General features: G+C 43.6%; 1 protein-coding gene across 1 annotated transcript in view; it reads left to right on the top strand.

Annotated features, from left to right (window-relative positions):
- LOC137517502 (nucleotide-binding oligomerization domain-containing protein 1-like) overlaps positions 1 to 17,049 on the top strand; it is a 95,498-nt gene extending 78,449 nt beyond the window's left edge. Inside the window, exons 9-11 of the mRNA XM_068234474.1 lie at positions 2,583 to 2,666; positions 13,971 to 14,054; positions 16,867 to 17,049. Coding sequence (XP_068090575.1) covers positions 2,583 to 2,666; positions 13,971 to 14,054; positions 16,867 to 16,939 — 241 coding nt within the window. The 3' untranslated portion in view covers positions 16,940 to 17,049. The remainder of the gene's footprint in view (positions 1 to 2,582; positions 2,667 to 13,970; positions 14,055 to 16,866) is intronic.
- Positions 17,050 to 17,457: the final 408 nt, after the last annotated feature.

Below are 17,457 nucleotides of genomic sequence, written 5' to 3'. Positions count from 1 at the left end.
GGAAAAAATGCACCTTTATTTCCAAATAAAATATTGGCGCCATACATTGTGATAGGGATAGAATTTAAATGGTGTCATAACCGAGACAAATGGGCAAATAAAATACATAGGTTTTAATTATGGTAGCATGGATTATTTTAAAGCTATAATGGACGAAAACTGAGAAATAATGATTTTTTTCCATTTTTTTCTTACTAATCCTGTTAAAATGCATTTATAAAAACAATAATTCTTAGCAAAATGTAGCAAAAAATACAGAGGCGCCAGCAGAATAAAAGTAATACCAATTTAAAACCAATTAAAACGTGGGTGGTAATGGTGGACTTGCCTACCCTACAGAAAGCCAAAAGACCACTTTGTATGGTACAAAAGTAATAATTTAATTAATTTAGTACTCCAAACAAAAAACAAATAGTTTGCAACGCGTTTCACGGGTCCCAATCCCGCTTCCTCAGGCAAAACACATACAAGCAGGAGCAACGAAGCAGTAGTCTATACTGGTGTGGCGCCTCTGAGGAAAATCATTATCTTGGTGCCGTGCTGAGGATTTTATTGCTTTTATTCTGTGACCATTGTGGATTGGTGACCTCCACCAGCTCCTAATGCTGGGCATACACGGGCCGATGTGCCCTTATCAATCAAGCCGCTGATGGCTCGATTGATCATTTCCGACAGGTCCGATGACCCACCAGATCGATACCCCGCTCGATCCCCGCGGGCGGACAGTAGCGGGGAATCGAGCGGAAGATAAGGAGCGCCCGCAGGTCGAGCGGGAATCGATCCGGCCGCCCGCGGGGACGCGCGGGGAAGCTGCGGGAGTCGATTCGGCGGCTAATCGAGCCGCCGGGTCGACTCGTGTATGCCTTGCATAAAGTTTCCCATTCCCATTTGTGTGATGATAGTGCTTGTTCTCCTTGTTGTTTAAAAGAATACAGATGATAACTTTTTTCTTTTTTTGTTTAATTTAATTAATAAAGCCTTGCATTTACCTTACAATAAATAGGTTAAATACATAGGAGGGTTAAAAGTGACCTCTATGCCTACCATATTTTTCGGACTATAAGACACTCCTGACCATAAGACGCACCTAGGTTTAGATACAAAAACCAGGGGAAAAAATATATACAGTATACTAAACCTGGTGCATCCATGGGGAAGAGGCATCTTGTGGATTATGCCCCCTTTGTACCTTATGCCCCCTTGTACATCTTGTGTCTCTCTGTGTCCTTCTCTGTCCTCCATGTGTCCATCTCTGTCCTCCTTGTGTCCTACTCTATGCCCCTTTGTGTCCCCCTGTGTCCTCCGTCTCTCCCCATGTCCTCCTCTGCATGGGCACAGTACAGGGAGTCCCCGACATTGTGGCGAGTTTGCAGGCATTCACAAGTCAGGAACTCCCTGCATTTGGACTATAAGATGCAGTGACTTTTTTTTCTACACTTTTAGAGGAGAAAAAGCGAGTCTTATAGTCCAATAAATACAGTACTTACCTGGAAGGGGGTAGCTGTCTGGGGTCTCCTTATTAAAAAGGACTCCCATATTCCACTATAACCACCCCTTCCCCAGAGGTTGGAATAGGCCTCTTGTTCTTGACATGAACAGGGACTTTGCAGGAAAGGGGGAAAGATTTCTGTGCCTCTCCTGAACCCCCCCCCCCCCCCCAGGTCATGAACCATGCAGGCTGGTATAGCCTAGTATGGCAGAGCCTCGAGCAGGTTGGGTAGCTATACCAGCCTGCATAGGGTACAAGGGAGTAAAGGAAAGTTTAAGGGGGTAGGTCATACCATTTTTTATCTTTATTATAGCAAGAATCAGATACACCCCCCCCCCTCCCCTGAACTTTTATGAATCCCTTCTTACCCATGTTGGCTGGTATAGCCAGGATGATTCTCCACCATACTAAGCCTGTATGATATATTGCTATGGGGGATCAGTAAGAGAAAGCCTCCCTCTTTCCTACCTGCTGCTGCACGACGGCACCATCTTTCGCACCGCCACTCCTCACCAGTCTCATCAACAAATTTTGGAACTTGGCGGTGCTTATTGCTGGCAAGTTAGGAAATTGCATAGGGCCCAATACATTTTCGGTTTTCATTATCTGTAGGCCATAATCAGCAAAAATGAAAAAAATAAATAAATAAACGCTTGAAATGTATCACTCTGTACGTAATTAATTTTATATTTGAGTTTTACTCTTTAATGGAATGATGACTGAAATAAATGTGTTTTTCAATGCTATTCTGCTTATTGAGACGCACCGGTTATGTTTATCATAAAGCAGCCCACCATTTCCCTCGCATTTTGGCTTATTCTTTTTATTCTATATTTTGTGTGATATTATATGTATAATGTAGATTTTCAGTGACTTACTTTCCTAGCAGGCAGGATGGAATGGTTGTATTTTACTCATGTTAAATTGTCCCTTTTACACCTTTTATTTTTAGAGCAGATATGACACCAAACACAGACTTGCATGTAAAAACATCACCTAAGTATACACGCTGCTGGTGCTATGGTATGTTATGCCAAGTTGGCATATTCTCTATTATAATAGTAGTTGATGTTATAAATATACTCTTTTTTAGGATGCAAGAGAACAGACTGACAGATGAGGTAGCTGAGAGCTTTGCTAAAACATTGAGCGTAAACAAGACTCTCCGAGATCTGTGGTAAGAAACCCAAAACCACTGTGGGGTCTAAAAAAAAATCATAATTTTTTTCCCATTGATTTGTGTAGACATTCAACTGCAAAGCTTAGCTGTGTCTGGATAAAAGTTCCTTAAAATGAACCTGAGGTGGCAGTGATATGGAGGCTGCCATATTTATTTACTTTAAGCAATACCAGTTGCCTGGCATCCTGATGATCTTCTGCCTCTATTACTTTTAGCCATAGACCCTGAACAAGCATGCAGCAGATCAGGTGTTTCTGACATTATTGTCAGATCTGACTGGATTAGCTGCATGCTTGTTTCTAATGTTATTCATACACTACTGCAGCCAAACAGACCAGCAGGGCTGCCAGGCAACTAGTATTGTTTAACAAGAAATAAATATGGCAGCCTCCATATCACTCTTCCCTCGGGTTCACTTACAAACATAAACTTATACCTTGCAATAATGAAGGACTAATTATTCTGACCATATGAGCTTATTAATAGGTTGATGCAAGGACTGAGGGTTGTCAAACCAGGAGATCTGGTTATAACACTGTTTTGTGGGATGATCCCCTTTATTATTAGATTTAACAAACAACAGAAAGAAATGTATTCAATATTGGAGAATATTAAATTAGATTATGTATGCATAATACCATCAAACATAGGGATGACCCCCCTAAAGCCACTATCAGGAAGTAAAAAAGAGTGAGGATTAAAGAGCACTTCACATTATCATTCATGTAGCCATTTGTCAGTGAGTATACAGGCAGACACTTTACACTCAAAGAGAGGAAATTGAGTGCACACCAGAATTCTGCCATAAAACTTGCAATGATCTTAAGGTGGCCACTAACGGTCCAATTTCTAGCGAAAAATCGATCGAGCGATCAGAAATTCTGATCGGATTGGTTGTAAATAATCTCCATTGGTGGACACAAACAATTATGAATGAGTGAAAAAAATGTCGCCCGAATGACTTTTCGTCGAACCAAAATTTGGATTTTCTTGTTGGTTGTGATAGATAGGAAGCAAAGATTGGTTCGTTGATATTGTAGTGAACGATTTATTACAATATTTCACTTCCGATCAGAATTTCTGATCGCTCGAACGATTTTTCGCTAGAAATTGGACCGATAGTGGCCATTTTTAGTCAAGCGGTGCAACATCTGGTTAAACGTATATCCTTGATACAGTATCCAACCAAAGAGAAAGATTCCAAGAGCAACTGTCATGGTCTTAAAAAAGCCCTAATAGAGGGGCGAAACGGTCGTCGACCACACCAGCCTCCACACCTCTTATATCACTCTGACAAATTTGCTGCTCAACCACTCATGGGATCGATAAGTATTGTTGCTGTTTTTTAATATCTGCCGTTTTTATATGAAGATGCGAATTAAAAGTATTGAGGTTTTACTGTGCAAGTGAGTTCCTCCTGGAATCTTTCTCTATGGTTGGATACAGGCAGACACTGGCCAGCATGTCCCCATGTGACTCTATTCCTGCTGTGTATACTCCCCGGTTTTATTGAAGCCTGTATCACCTGCATTTGCTGCTGTATGAAAGTGTTGCCCATCCTGCAGCAAATGTGGTGACACAGGTTGCAATAAAGCTTGGGAGGACACACAGCAGGGTTTTATGGTGCCCATACCTGTGTGGTGCCATTTTTTTCACCCAATCTTACCATTTCTATATAATATAAGGGAACTGCCTAAATTAACCTTTCAGTATATTCACTTAATTTACCCGTATACTACATAGAAATGGTAACATTGGATGAAAAAAAATTGTACCATGTATGGGCACCATTAGTAAAAGGTGCAGAGACCAGCATCAGCCTGTATACTCACGCATGGGGCAGGAAGTCAGGCTGGTCTTTCGTGCACCACTCTGTATTAATATTATAATAACCTTAAGCATTTTGTTAATTACGCAATTGAAGTAGTTATATATCTGCAGTAATGCATTCACAGGCCTCAGTTCACTAAGCTTTATCAAACACTTTATCAAATGTTTGATAATTGATCTCATGGGTAAAATCTAATTCTGAATTTACTAAGGTGTTATAGATTTATCAAATGTTTTATCAATAAAACGTTCAATAAATCGATAACACGTTAGTGAATTCAAAATTGGATTGTAACCATGAGGTAAATTATCAAACGTTTGATAAAGTGTTTGATAAAGCTTAGTGAATTGAGGCGACAGTGCCTATTATGTGTTCAAAAAGAGCATTAGGAAAAAGGATATACGAGTGGTTTGGAAAATAGAAATAATAATAGAAAACACGTGGCAAGCCACTTCATCAAAGGCCTTCTTCTTCTACTCTAAAGCCAGACTTATTTTATGCAGACCACTCTAAGACTCCTGGAAACACATGGTAGCACATACAGTATCTGGGTGTTTTGAGGCAAGAGTTGTAACTTTAGATAACAAATATTTTGATCCATATGCAGTGTGGTGTGGGATGCTTGTGATAAACACAAACCTATTAAATGCTAGGACTCTTCTGACCAGTCCAATATTTATTCTAATTATTAATCAAAAGACAGTTGGGACAGCCCGTTTGGCTTGGGAGTCGAATGTGTGTGCGTATGAGTGTGTGGGGTGGGGGGGGGGGGGGGGCGGTTGCAATTGATGGTGGTATGGCTTCGTACTTAATTGTGAAATACAGAGGTAAAGGTGGTGTGAGAATCTGCTCAGTTGCCTGTGCAGACAGGCAGCTTTTTGACCACTGTTCAGGTCTGCATTCTGCAGGTCTCTTTAAGAGAGACTTTTTGTCAGTATTGCAGCTTGCTGCTGAGGAATTTGCATACATTCGTATGCAAATCCCCTACCTGCCTCCTGTGATGACTGGCAGTATAAAGGTTGGGATTACCCACAGTCTTTTGCTGGTCATTCCTTCAGGGTTTGTAGTAAACACTCCTAGAGAGTGTCAGCCATGCTACTTCTTGTTGAAGTTATCTTGGAGTAATTCTGGGGACTGCACTAGGCAGTTTCTTTAGTGCCGTCAGGATTGCTTATCTGTTTGTTTGTCTGTTGCGACTGTCCTGTCCCAGCGGTGGTCGATAGGAAGTCGTTCTGTGTGTCTGGGTGCTAACCGGAACAGCGGTTGTTACTGGTAGCCCCTTCTGTTCTGTCTCCTTGGATCACGCTAGCCACTTTCTGCTAGTGCTGTGGATCCTTCTGTTCTGCCTCTCTGGATCGCGCTAGCCACTTTCCACTAGTGCTGTGGATCCTTCTGTTCTGCCTCCCTGGATCGCACTCGCCTTGCGCTAGTGCTGTGGATCCTTCTGTTCTGTCTACCTGGATCGCACTCGCCTTGCGCTAGTGCTGTGGATCCTTCTGTTCTGTTTACCTGGATCACACTCGCCTTGAGCTAGTGCTGTGGATCCTTCTGATCTGTCTTCCTGGATCGCACTAACCGCTAGCGGTGTGGATCTTTCTGATCTGTGTTTCTGCTTGGATCACACTTGCTCTGACTAATTTCTGTTTCACGTTTGTCTGTCTTGTCTGATACGAACGCTTGCTGTAGGCTCGGTGAGGTAACCGTTAAGCAAGCGCTCGCGTTCTCTGTTTCGTGTTCGTCTGTTTTTGGTTAGTTAGGCGTGCTTGTCTCTGTTGTGCGTAACACGCGGAGACCGCGCACGAACGCGTGCACTGTTGCGAATGAGTGCGGTGTTCGCGTTTAGCTAGTGTTTGTTATTTTCCTTATCTTTCTCTTTGTATGATTTGCTGTGCCTTTGCTACCCTGGTGCTCTGTCCTGCTCAGTCTTGTGTCGCTATTGGCAATCGCCATTCTTGCGATTGCGTTTCCTACTTCGTTTTCGCCGTTGTGTGTTCGCCGTTGCTGGGTGGCGACTAGTTTGGTGGGCACACATTGGTTCTGTCCCTTTGCTCTGTTCCCTGTGGGCTATCCAGCCCTGCCTGATTGTACCTTGTCCTGAGTCTGTACAATTCCCATTTGGCATCTGTGGCTGTGCAGCGGCTGTGTTCGCCTGCACTCCACAGCGCTATCTGCCGGTGGGAATTGCCCTCTGCGGGTGCATAGCACCTAGCCTGGGTGTCCTCAATTATACGCTTGTGGAGGAAATCCGCCACGTCAGCGCACGTCTGGTGCGCTAAACACGGAGACGATTCCACATTCGTTACAGGTGGTAATTCTCACAATATACAATCTATTGTGAGAGATACTAACTACAGTACTTTATCTCAGCATATCTCAATTTAGACAAAAGAAGCAGGGCTCAGGGAAATTTAGCCCAACCTGTAGCACAAAATGCTAGTAATTAATAAAACACACTATTATGGAATTTAGAAAAATAACTTAACTGATAATCTTATTAATAAAATGACTGTGTCTCAAAAAAGGCACCACCCAAGTACATACAACACACAACTTGTTGTAGCCACACCTATATACTTACCACAAACATACTTTTAAGCTTCCTACAAAATTAATTTATAGTACCTACACTTTCAAAATGTGGGTCTATATCCAGCATTTAGAAGCATTAATGATATCTGTGAGTGGTCCGGAGGATGGCATGAGAAGCCTCTATAGGAACCAGAGGCTTCCCTCTTCGTAGGTATGTGTTTTTTGACCCACATTTTACCTCCAGTTCACTTTAATAAATACATTTTATTATTTTTTAATGTATAGCCAGCATATCCCCTTATTGTATAGAAACACAATGCAGCTCTTGACCTTCCAGTGGTCTTTTTACATACCTCCCAACTTTACGAGATGAGAAAGAGGGACACTTAAGCCATGCCCCTGCCACACCCCTGATCACACCCTTATGCTACGTACACACATGCGACAACGATCGTTCGTTGAGAACGACGAACGAGCTTTTAATTGATGAAAGAACGACCTGAGTAAAGTTAGTTTTTAAATGTGTGTAACGATCTGATCGTTAGAACAAACGTTACATCAGGTAAAGCAACTATTGCGCCTGCGCATAAAAATGAGAAGTTTAAGGGAGAAATAGTGAAATGCGCATGTCAAGCCTAGTAGGAACGACCGTTTCCAACGATGTACTACTTTTGCAAACGATCGTCGTTGGTTAAAATCCGCCGAGACAGAACTTTCTTTTGTAGCGATTTGGCTCGTTCGTCGTTTGCCTTAATAGTCGGTGGCTCGTTTTTTGTAACGATCATCGTTGGTAAAGATCAGGGAACGATCGTTACAAACGACTATAGTCGCATGTGTGTACGCACCTTAACCACTTGAGGACCTAGGGCTTTCTACCCCTTAAGGACCGGCCACTTTTTTTCCATTTAGACCACTGCAGCTTTCACGGTTTATTGCTCGCTCATACAACCTACCACGTAAATGAATTTTGGCTCCTTTTCTTGTCACTAATAAAGCTTTCTTTTGATGCTATTTGATTGCTCCTGCGATTTTTACTTTTTATTATATTCATCAAAAAAGACATGAATTTTGGCAAAAAAATGATTTTTTTAACTTTCTGTGCTGACATTTTTCAAATAAAGTAAAATTTCTGTATATATGCAGCGCGAAAAATGTGGACAAACATGTTTTTGATAAAAAAAAAACCATTCAGTGTATATTTATTGGTTTGGGTAAAAGTTATAGCGTTTACAAACTATGGTGCAAAAAGTGAATTTTCCCATTTTCAAGCATCTCTGACTTTTCTGACCCCCTGTCATGTTTCATGAGGGGCTAGAATTCCAGGATAGTATAAATACCCCCCAAATGACCCCATTTTGGAAAGAAGACATCCCAAAGTATTCACTGAGAGGCATAGTGAGTTCATAGAAGATATTATTTTTTGTCACAAGTAAGCGGAAAATGACACTTTGTGAGAAAAAAAAAAGAAAAAAAAAGTTTCCATTTCTTCTAACTTGCGACAAAAAAAAATGAAATCTGCCACGGACTCACCATGCCCCTCTCTGAATACCTTGAAGGGTCTACTTTCCAAAATGGGTCATTTGTGGGGTGTGTTTACTGTCCTGACATTTTGGGGGGTGCTAAATTGTAAGCACCCCTGTAAAGCCTAAAGGTGCTCATTGGACTTTGGACCCCTTAGCGCAGTTAGGCTGCAAAAAAGTGCCACACATGTGGTATTGCCGTACTCAGGAGAAGTAGTATAATGTGTTTTGGGGTGTATTTTTACACATACCCATGCTGGGTGGGAGAAATATCTCTGTAAATGACAATTTGTTAATTTTTTTTACACACAATTGTCCATTTACAGAGATCTTTCTCCCACTCAGCATGGGTATGTGTAAAAATACACCACAAAACACATTATACTACTTCTCCTGAGTACGGCGATACCACATGTGTGGCACTTTTTTGCACCCTAACTGCGCTAAAGGGTCCAAAGTCCAATGAGTACCTTTAGGATTTCACAGGTCATTTTGAGAAATTTCGTTTCAAGACTACTCCTCACGGTTTAGGGCCCCTAAAATGCCAGGGCAGTATAGGAACCCCACAAATGACCCTATTTTAGAAAGAAGACACCCCAAGGTATTCCGTTAGGAGTATGGTGAGTTCATAGAAGATTTTATTTTTTGTCAAAAGTTAGCGGAAAATGACACTTTGTGAAAAAACACAATTAAAATCAATTTCCGCTAACTTGTGACAAAAAATAAAATCTTCTATGAACTCGCCATACTACTAACGGAATACCTTGGGGTGTCTTCTTTCTAAAATGGGGTCATTTGTGGTGTTCCTATACTGCCCTGGCATTTTAGGGGCCCTAAACCGTGAGGAGTAGTCTTGAAACGAAATTTCTCAAAATGACCAGTAAAATCCTAAAGGTACTCATTGGACTTTGGGCCCTTTAGCGCAGTTAGGGTGCAAAAAAGTGCCACACATGTGGTATCGCCATACTCGGGAGAAGTAGTACAATGTGTTTTGGGGTGTATTTTTACACATACCCATGCTGGGTGGGAGAAATACCTCTGTAAATGGACAATTGTGTGTAAAAAAAATCAAAAGATTGTCATTTACAGAGGTATTTCTCCCACCCAGCATGGGTATGTGTAAAAATACACCCCAAAACACATTATACTACTTCTCCCGAGTACGGCGATACCACATGTGTGGCACTTTTTTGCACCCTAACTGCACTAAGGGGCCCAAAGTCCAATGAGTACCTTTAGGATTTCACAGGTCATTTTGAGAAATTTCGTTTCAAGACTACTCCTCGCGGTTTAGGGCCCCTAAAATGCCAGGGCAGTATAGGAACCCCACTAATGACCCCATTTTAGAAAGAAGACACCCCAAGGTATTCCGTTAGGAGTATGGTGAGTTCATAGAAGTTTTTATTTTTTTGTCACAAGTTAGCGGAAATTGATTTTAATAGTTTTTTTTCACAAAGTGTCTTTTTCCGCTAACTTGTGACAAAAAATAAAATCTTCTATGAACTCACCATACTCCGTACGGAATACCTTGGGGTGTCTTCTTTCTAGAATGGGGTCATTTGTGGGGTTCCTATACTGCCCTGGCATTTTAGGGGCCCTAAACCGTGAGGAGTAGTCTTGAAACCAAATGTCGCAAAATGACCTGTGAAATCCTAAAGGTACTCATTGGACTTTGGGCCCCTTAGCGTACTTAGGGTGTAAAAAAGTGCCACACATGTGGTACCGCCGTACTCAGGAGAAGTAGTATAATGCGTTTTGGGGTGTATTTTTACACATACCCATGCTAAGTGGGAGAAATATCTCTGTAAATGACAATTGTTTGATTTTTTTACACACAATTGTCCATTTACATAGAAATTTCTCCCACCCAGCATGGGTATGTGTAAAAATACACCCCAAAACACATTATACTACTTTTCCTGAGTACGGCGGTACCACATGTGTGACACTTTTTTGCAGCCTAGGTGCGCTAAGGGGCCCAACGTCCTATTCACAGGTCATTTTGAGGCATTTGTTTTCTAGACTACTCCTCGCGGTTTAGGGCCCCTAAAATGCCAGGGCAGTATAGGAACCCCACAAGTGATCCCATTTTAGAAAGAAGACACCCCAAGGTATTCTGTTAGGAGTATGGTGAGTTCATAGAAGATTTTATTTTTTGTCAAAAGTTAGCGGAAAGTGACACTTTGTGGAAAAAAACCAATAAAAATCAATTTCCGCTAACTTTTGACAAAAAATAAAATCTTCTATGAACTCGTCATACACCTAACAGAATACCTTGGGGTGTCTTTTTTTCTAAAATGGGGTCACTTGTGGGGTTCCTATACCGCCCTGGCATTTTACGGGCCCAAAACCGTGAGTAGTCTGGAAACCAAATGTCTCAAAATGACTGTTCAGGGGTATAAGCATCTGCAAATTTTGATGACAGGTGGTCTATGAGGGGGCGAATTTTGTGGAACCGGTCATAAGCAGGGTGGCCTTTTAGATGACAGGTTGTATTGGGCCTGATCTGATGGATAGGAGTGCTAGGGGGGTGACAGGAGGTGATTGATGGGTGTCTCAGGGGGTGGTTAGAGGGGAAAATAGATGCAATCAATGCACTGGGGAGGTGATCGGAAGGGGGTCTGAGGGGGATCTGAGGGTTTGGCCGAGTGATCAGGAGCCCACACGGGGCAAATAAGGGCCTGATCTGATGGGTAGGTGTGCTAGGGGGTGACAGGAGGTGATTGATGGGTGTCTCAAGGTGTGATTAGAGGGGGGAATAGATGCAAGCAATGCACTGGCGAGGTGATCAGGGCTGGGGTCTGAGGGCATTCTGAGGGTGTGGGCGGGTGATTGAGTGCCCTAGGGGCAGATAGGGGTCTAATCTGATAGGTAGCAGTGACAGGGGGTGATTGATGGGTAATTAGTGGGTGTTTAGGGTAGAGAACAGATGTAAACACTGCACTTGGGAGGTGATCGGACGTCGGATCTGCGAGCGATCTATTGGTGTGGGTGGGTGATCAGATTGCCCGCAAGGGGCAGGTTAGGGGCTGATTGATGGGTGGCAGTGACAGCGGGTGATTGATGGGTGGCAGTGACAGGGGGTGATTGATGGGTGGCAGTGACGGGGTGATTGATGGGTGGCAGTGACAGGGGGTGATTGATGGGTGATTGATAGGTGATTGACAGGTAATCAGTGGGTTATTACAGGGGAGAACAGATGTAAATATTGCACTGGCGAATTGATAAGGGGGGGTCTGAGGGTAATCTGAGCGAGTAGGCGGGTGATTGGGTGCCCGCAAGGGGCAGATTAGGGTCTGATCTGATGGGTAACAGTGACAGGTGGTGATAGGGGGTGATTTATGGGTGATTGATGGGTAATTAGTGGGTGTTTAGAGGAGAGTAAACGCTGCGCTTGGGTGGTGATCTGATGTCGCATCTGCGGGCGATCTATTGGTGTGGGTGGGTAATCAGATTGCCCGCAAGGGGCAGGTTAGGGGCTGATTGTTGGGTGGCAGTGACAGGGGGTGACAGGGGGTGATTGATGGGTGATAGGTGATTGGCAGGTGATTGACAGGTGATCAGTGGGTTATTACAGGGAAGGATAGATGTAAATAATGCCCTGGCGAATTGATAAGGGGGGGTCTGAGGGTAATCTGAGCGTGTAGGCGGGTGATTGGGTGCCCGCAAGGGGCAGATTAGGGTCTGATCTGATAGGTAACAGTGATAGGGGGTGATTGATGGGTAATTAGTGGGTGTTTAGAGAAGATAACAGATGTAAACAATACATTTGGGAGGTAATCTGACGGCGGGTTTGCGGGCGATCTAATGGTGTGGGTGGGTGATCAGATTGCCCGCAAGGGGCAGGTTAGGGGCTGATTGATGGGTGGCAGTGACAGGGGGTGACAGGGGGTGATTGATGGGTGATAGGTGATTGGCAGGTGATTGACAGGTGATCAGTGGGTTATTACAGGGAAGAACAGATGTAATGAATGCACTGGTGAATTGATAAGGGGGGGTCTGAGGGCAATCTGAGCGTGTGGGCGGGTGATTGGGTGCCCGCAAGGGGCAGATTAGGGTCTGATCTGATAGGTAAAAGTGACAGGTGGTGATAGGGGGTGATTGATGGGTGATTGATGGGTAATTAGTGTGTGTTTAGAGGAGAGAATAGATGTAAACAATGGATTTGGGAGGTGATCTGATGTCGGATCTGCGGGCGATCTATTGGTGTGGGGGGGTGATCAGATTGCCCGCAAGGGGCAGGTTAGGGGCTGATTGATGGGTGGCAGTGACAGGGGGTGATTGATGGGTGATTGACGGGTGATTGACAGGTGATTGACAGGTGATCAGGGGGGATAGATGCATACAGTACATTGGGGGGGGGGTGGTCTGGGGGGGTCTGGGGAGAATCTGGGGGGTTGGGGGGTGATCAGGAGGGAGCAGGGGGCAGGGGGGGGGGGTATTAAAAAAAATAGCATTGACAGATAGTGACAGGGAGTGATTGATGGGTGATTAGGGGGGTGATTGGGTGCAAACAGGGGTCTGGGGGGTGGGCAGGGGGGGGTCTGATGGGTGCTGTGGGCGATCTGGGGCGGGGGGGGGAGAAAATCAGTGTGCTTGGTGCAGACTAGGGTGGCTGCAGCCTGCCCTGGTGGTCCCTCGGACACTGGGACCACCAGGGCAGGAGGCAGCCTGTATAATACACTTTGTAAACATTACAAAGTGTATTATACACTTTGTATGCGGCGATCGTCGGGTTAACATCCCGCCGGCGCTTCCGTATGGCCGGCGGGATGTTGCGGCGAGTGAGCGGCGACAGGCGGAGGATCGCGTCACGGATGACGCGATCGCTCCGCCCATGCCCAAACAAGGACCGCCGCATTTTGTCAATACGGCGGTCCTTGCGGCGTCTGCTTCCCGGCCGCCATTTGTCTATACGGCGGTCGGGAAGTAGTTAAGTCACGCATGCCATAAAGATTTCATAAGAAAAATTGGTTGTTTTGTAATTCAAACCACACTGGTCCTTTCTATCCAGGTTCATTTTCCTTCATATTTATGTTGTAAAACTAGTAATATATCAATTTACAGGAGGGGAATAAAGTTTAGAGTCAATTAAACACATTTTTTGTAGAGAAATACATATATTTACATAGAAAGAAGGACAAAGTCCTGAAAGAGAGACAAATGAGGAAGAAAGAGGGACAGAGGGACAAGGCTCCAAAAGAGGGACTGTCCCTCCAAAAGAGGGACAGTTGGGAGCTATGTTTTTATATTCAGTAAAAATTGATCTTAGGTTAATTGTTATATCTATGCACATTATTACTGGATAAAACTAATACGGTAGTTGTTCTGTTTTTTTTTTTTTATTATTAGAACGCCTGTACGAGTTGCGTTGTTTTATTATTGTAATAGTGATACATTTTACATTTCCATTCTCTGTAGGCTGATGAACAACAGAATTACAAATGATGGAGCTAATGTGTTAGCAGAAGCTCTAGACAATAACACTGATCTAAAGGAAATTTGGTAAGATTGAAAGAGCTGCATGTAGTAATGAGATAAATGTGATGTAATGATTATAGTCACAGGGAGGAGTCTTCTGTTCTGAGTGTAGCCAATTTCACAGGAATCATGTTAATTAATGACATACAAAAAATGGCAATAAATGGCAACAAGGAGCTTTTAGTTTATGCCAGGTTTACATTTTAAAAGCAGCAAGATGCATTTTTGTTGATTGAATCTCAGTAGAGTACCAAATCTCAGAGAATATTTTATTTTATCCTGTGGAAATAATATACTGTTATCTTACAAAAGACCCAACAGTCTACTGTGAGATCATTTGCGGAGTGTGCCAAATGGTATCCCATAGTGGCCCAATTATCATCCAGTCATGCTGATGAACTGATGTGGGGCAGAATAGGATGCAGTTTCCAACAGTTTCGCTTTTTTGTCAATGATAAAAACTAGTGAGTAGTTTGGTGACTTAAAACAAAGATCATGCATTCGTTTTAAAAAAGCTGTCATTAGAGATTCCACAGTGCTAAATTTCCTGCTCTGGTTATGGAGACTCGGGCCCATATGCAATTAACTTTTTCTCCTAGGTGATATTTTCAAGCCTTGTCATAAAATATCTTTTAAACCACCAGCAAGCAAGAAAATACACAAAATAATGTTGATAGTACTTTTAGGTACCATATATACTTGTGTATAAGCCAAACCTCCAACTTTTACCTCAAAAACCAGGGAAAAATGACTGACTCGTGTATAAGGCGAGGGTAGGAAATGGAGCAGCTCCTGAGTTTTAATAATAAAAATAAATATACATTGTGTCCAGAAGATAGGACACTGGCTTGTCTCTCCCTAGAAGGAAGGTGCCAGGATTGTAAACGGAAGCCATAAAAATGGACTCTTTTAGGGTATTGCTGCAGCGGAGAAGGGTGAGAGTATCTCTAAGACAAACCTGTACATATTGCAAAGTGGTAAATGCTTATCTATTCTTGGCTTAACCTGCATGTGCTCCAAAACTGAGTGTTACTATACTATTGCAGCATCCCATACATGCTTTATTAATTGTATGGATTTGTTGTGTAAAGTTATTTGTATGTGATTGCCTCCCGAGGCCCCCCACCTACTTACAAAACAGTCTCACCTTGTCTGCACCATGGATTGGATGACGGGAGTAGAGTGGGATGCCTGGAGGAGAACAGCTGATCTGATGACCACCAGCATGACTTGCTTGCTTGCAGCCCTGTGCTGTGTATTGGATGGCCAGACTGGATGGATGCCTGGAGGATGATCGCAGGGAACATAGAGTGGATCAGATGGAGCAGAGGGTAGAGGCAGCAGAGGGGAGACAGAGCAAATCGTGCTGCGGTGATGTCAGCACCCTCTTTAACCATATGTCGCGCTTGCTGTGTCTCAAGACCCATCTAGAGGGCATCATAGAGATGAGACACAGCCAGAGCGACACACTGGCATCCCGCTCTGCTCCAGCCACGCGATCTGTAGCGCAGGGCTGCAGGCAAGCAAGTCACAATGTCATCAGCTCTGATCCAGCCTTCTTAACAAAGCGCCGATCCAGCTCCCCAAGGCTGTCCCTGCAATTCATCTCTGTGCATCACTGTTGCACACAGAGTGTCCCCACCATCAAGCCAGATCAGTACAGAACAGTTCCGGCATCATTGCTGCCCAGAGGCTGTCCTCACATGCCCTCTCAGTGTAAGTACTGCTGCACTGCCCTCTGATTCGCTCTGCACCCAGGGTCAATTTACACACTGCTCTCCACACAGCAAGTTGACGACTCGCATATAAACTGAGGGGGTAACTTTTCAGCAAATTTTTTTGTGCTGAAAAATGTGGCTTATATGCAAATATATACAGGTATCTTTTTAATTGTAAAATGCTTAAAAGTTATTTTAAAGCGAATATGAAAATTACTGTATCTCCTAGGAGATGACTCAGGATAAAAAGTTAATTGCATTTGGGTCTTAGTCCAGAAGTGTTCTACTCAGTACAGTCATCAGTCAGTTACTGTCATTGAATTGGAATCCCATTTAAAAAAAATGCTATACCTATGTTTTTTCCTTTATTCTTAAAACTACGATATAAATGAAGTACTTAATTTAAAGGGACACTTAAGTCAAACAAAAAAAATTAGATTTTTCTCACCTAGGGCTTCCAATAGCCCCCTGCAGCTGTCCGGTGCCCTCGCCGTCTCCCTCCGATCCTCCTGGCCCCGCCGGCAGCCACTTCCTGTTTCGATGACAGGAGCTGACATGCTGGGGATGCGAGTGATTCTTCGCGTTCCCAGACACATTAGCACCCTCTATGCTGCTATATGGTATATGATATATGCTATAGCAGCATAGATGGCGCTATTGTGGCCAGGAACGCGAAGAATCACTCGCATCCCCAGCCTGTCAGCTCCTGTCACCGAAACAGGAAGTGGCTGCCAGCGGGGCCAGGAGGATCGGAGGGAGACGGCGAGGGCACCGGACAGCTGCAGGGGGCTATTGGAAGCCCCAGGTGAGTAAAACTCTTCTTTTTTTTTTACTTAAGTGTCCCTTTATAGTGAATCTGAGATGAAAGTTGTATCAGGTTTTATACTCACCTGGTGCTTTCTCCAGCCTCCTTGAGGCCGCTTGGTCCCTTGCCGTCCCCCTGGTTGCTCCTGTCCCCCACAGGACGGCCCTGTACTCTGTCCAAATCATGCTTCATTGCACATGCACGGCTGCAGGCTCTCCGCTGTCCCTCAGTTTTCACATAAAATAGTATATTGTCTTATAGTATTTGGGGCTTTTAACATTTATTTATTTATTTATTTTGTATGTTATTTCAGTTTACAAGGTAACCCACTGACACCCGGTGATGATGAGGTTTTCCAAAGATGCTCAAGAATACATATTGTCTGATCAGCTCGTAGGAAAACATCAGAATATAATCTTGGCAGCTAGTGTCATCGATGGAAAAATATCTGAAACTGTCTGCCTTCTGCTATTCTGTTTAATTTAGCAGAGGTGTATCTACAGGGATGCAGGTATGGCATGTGCCATGGGCACCTCATACTAGGGGCTCTGCTCCAAAGCATCCCTGATGTTCTCCTTCTCTAGTTTTCATCTTGGGGGCATTCTTCTGCATGGTTACATTATTTATTTATTTTTTATTTATTTTTATTTTTTTTTGGGGGGGGGGGGCAAGCTACCCAATTGTTATTCAGGAAATATATACAGGCTGACCTATTGCTATACTTCATTCTTACAGGTCATGCTTCATGTCAGCTTGGACACAATTAATTTAATTGAGACTACACCTTAAATATTTTTCAATGGTGACCTATCCCCCCCCCCCCACCACCACCACCACCACCTTCTCTACCCCCTGGGAGGATTCCAGTCTTAACCATAGGAGCCATATTCCCTAAATTTGCCTC

Source organism: Hyperolius riggenbachi, chromosome 5 (assembly GCF_040937935.1).
Source record: "Hyperolius riggenbachi isolate aHypRig1 chromosome 5, aHypRig1.pri, whole genome shotgun sequence".
NCBI classification, from domain to species: domain Eukaryota; kingdom Metazoa; phylum Chordata; class Amphibia; order Anura; family Hyperoliidae; genus Hyperolius; species Hyperolius riggenbachi.
This window is presented reverse-complemented; position numbering and strand designations above follow the sequence as displayed.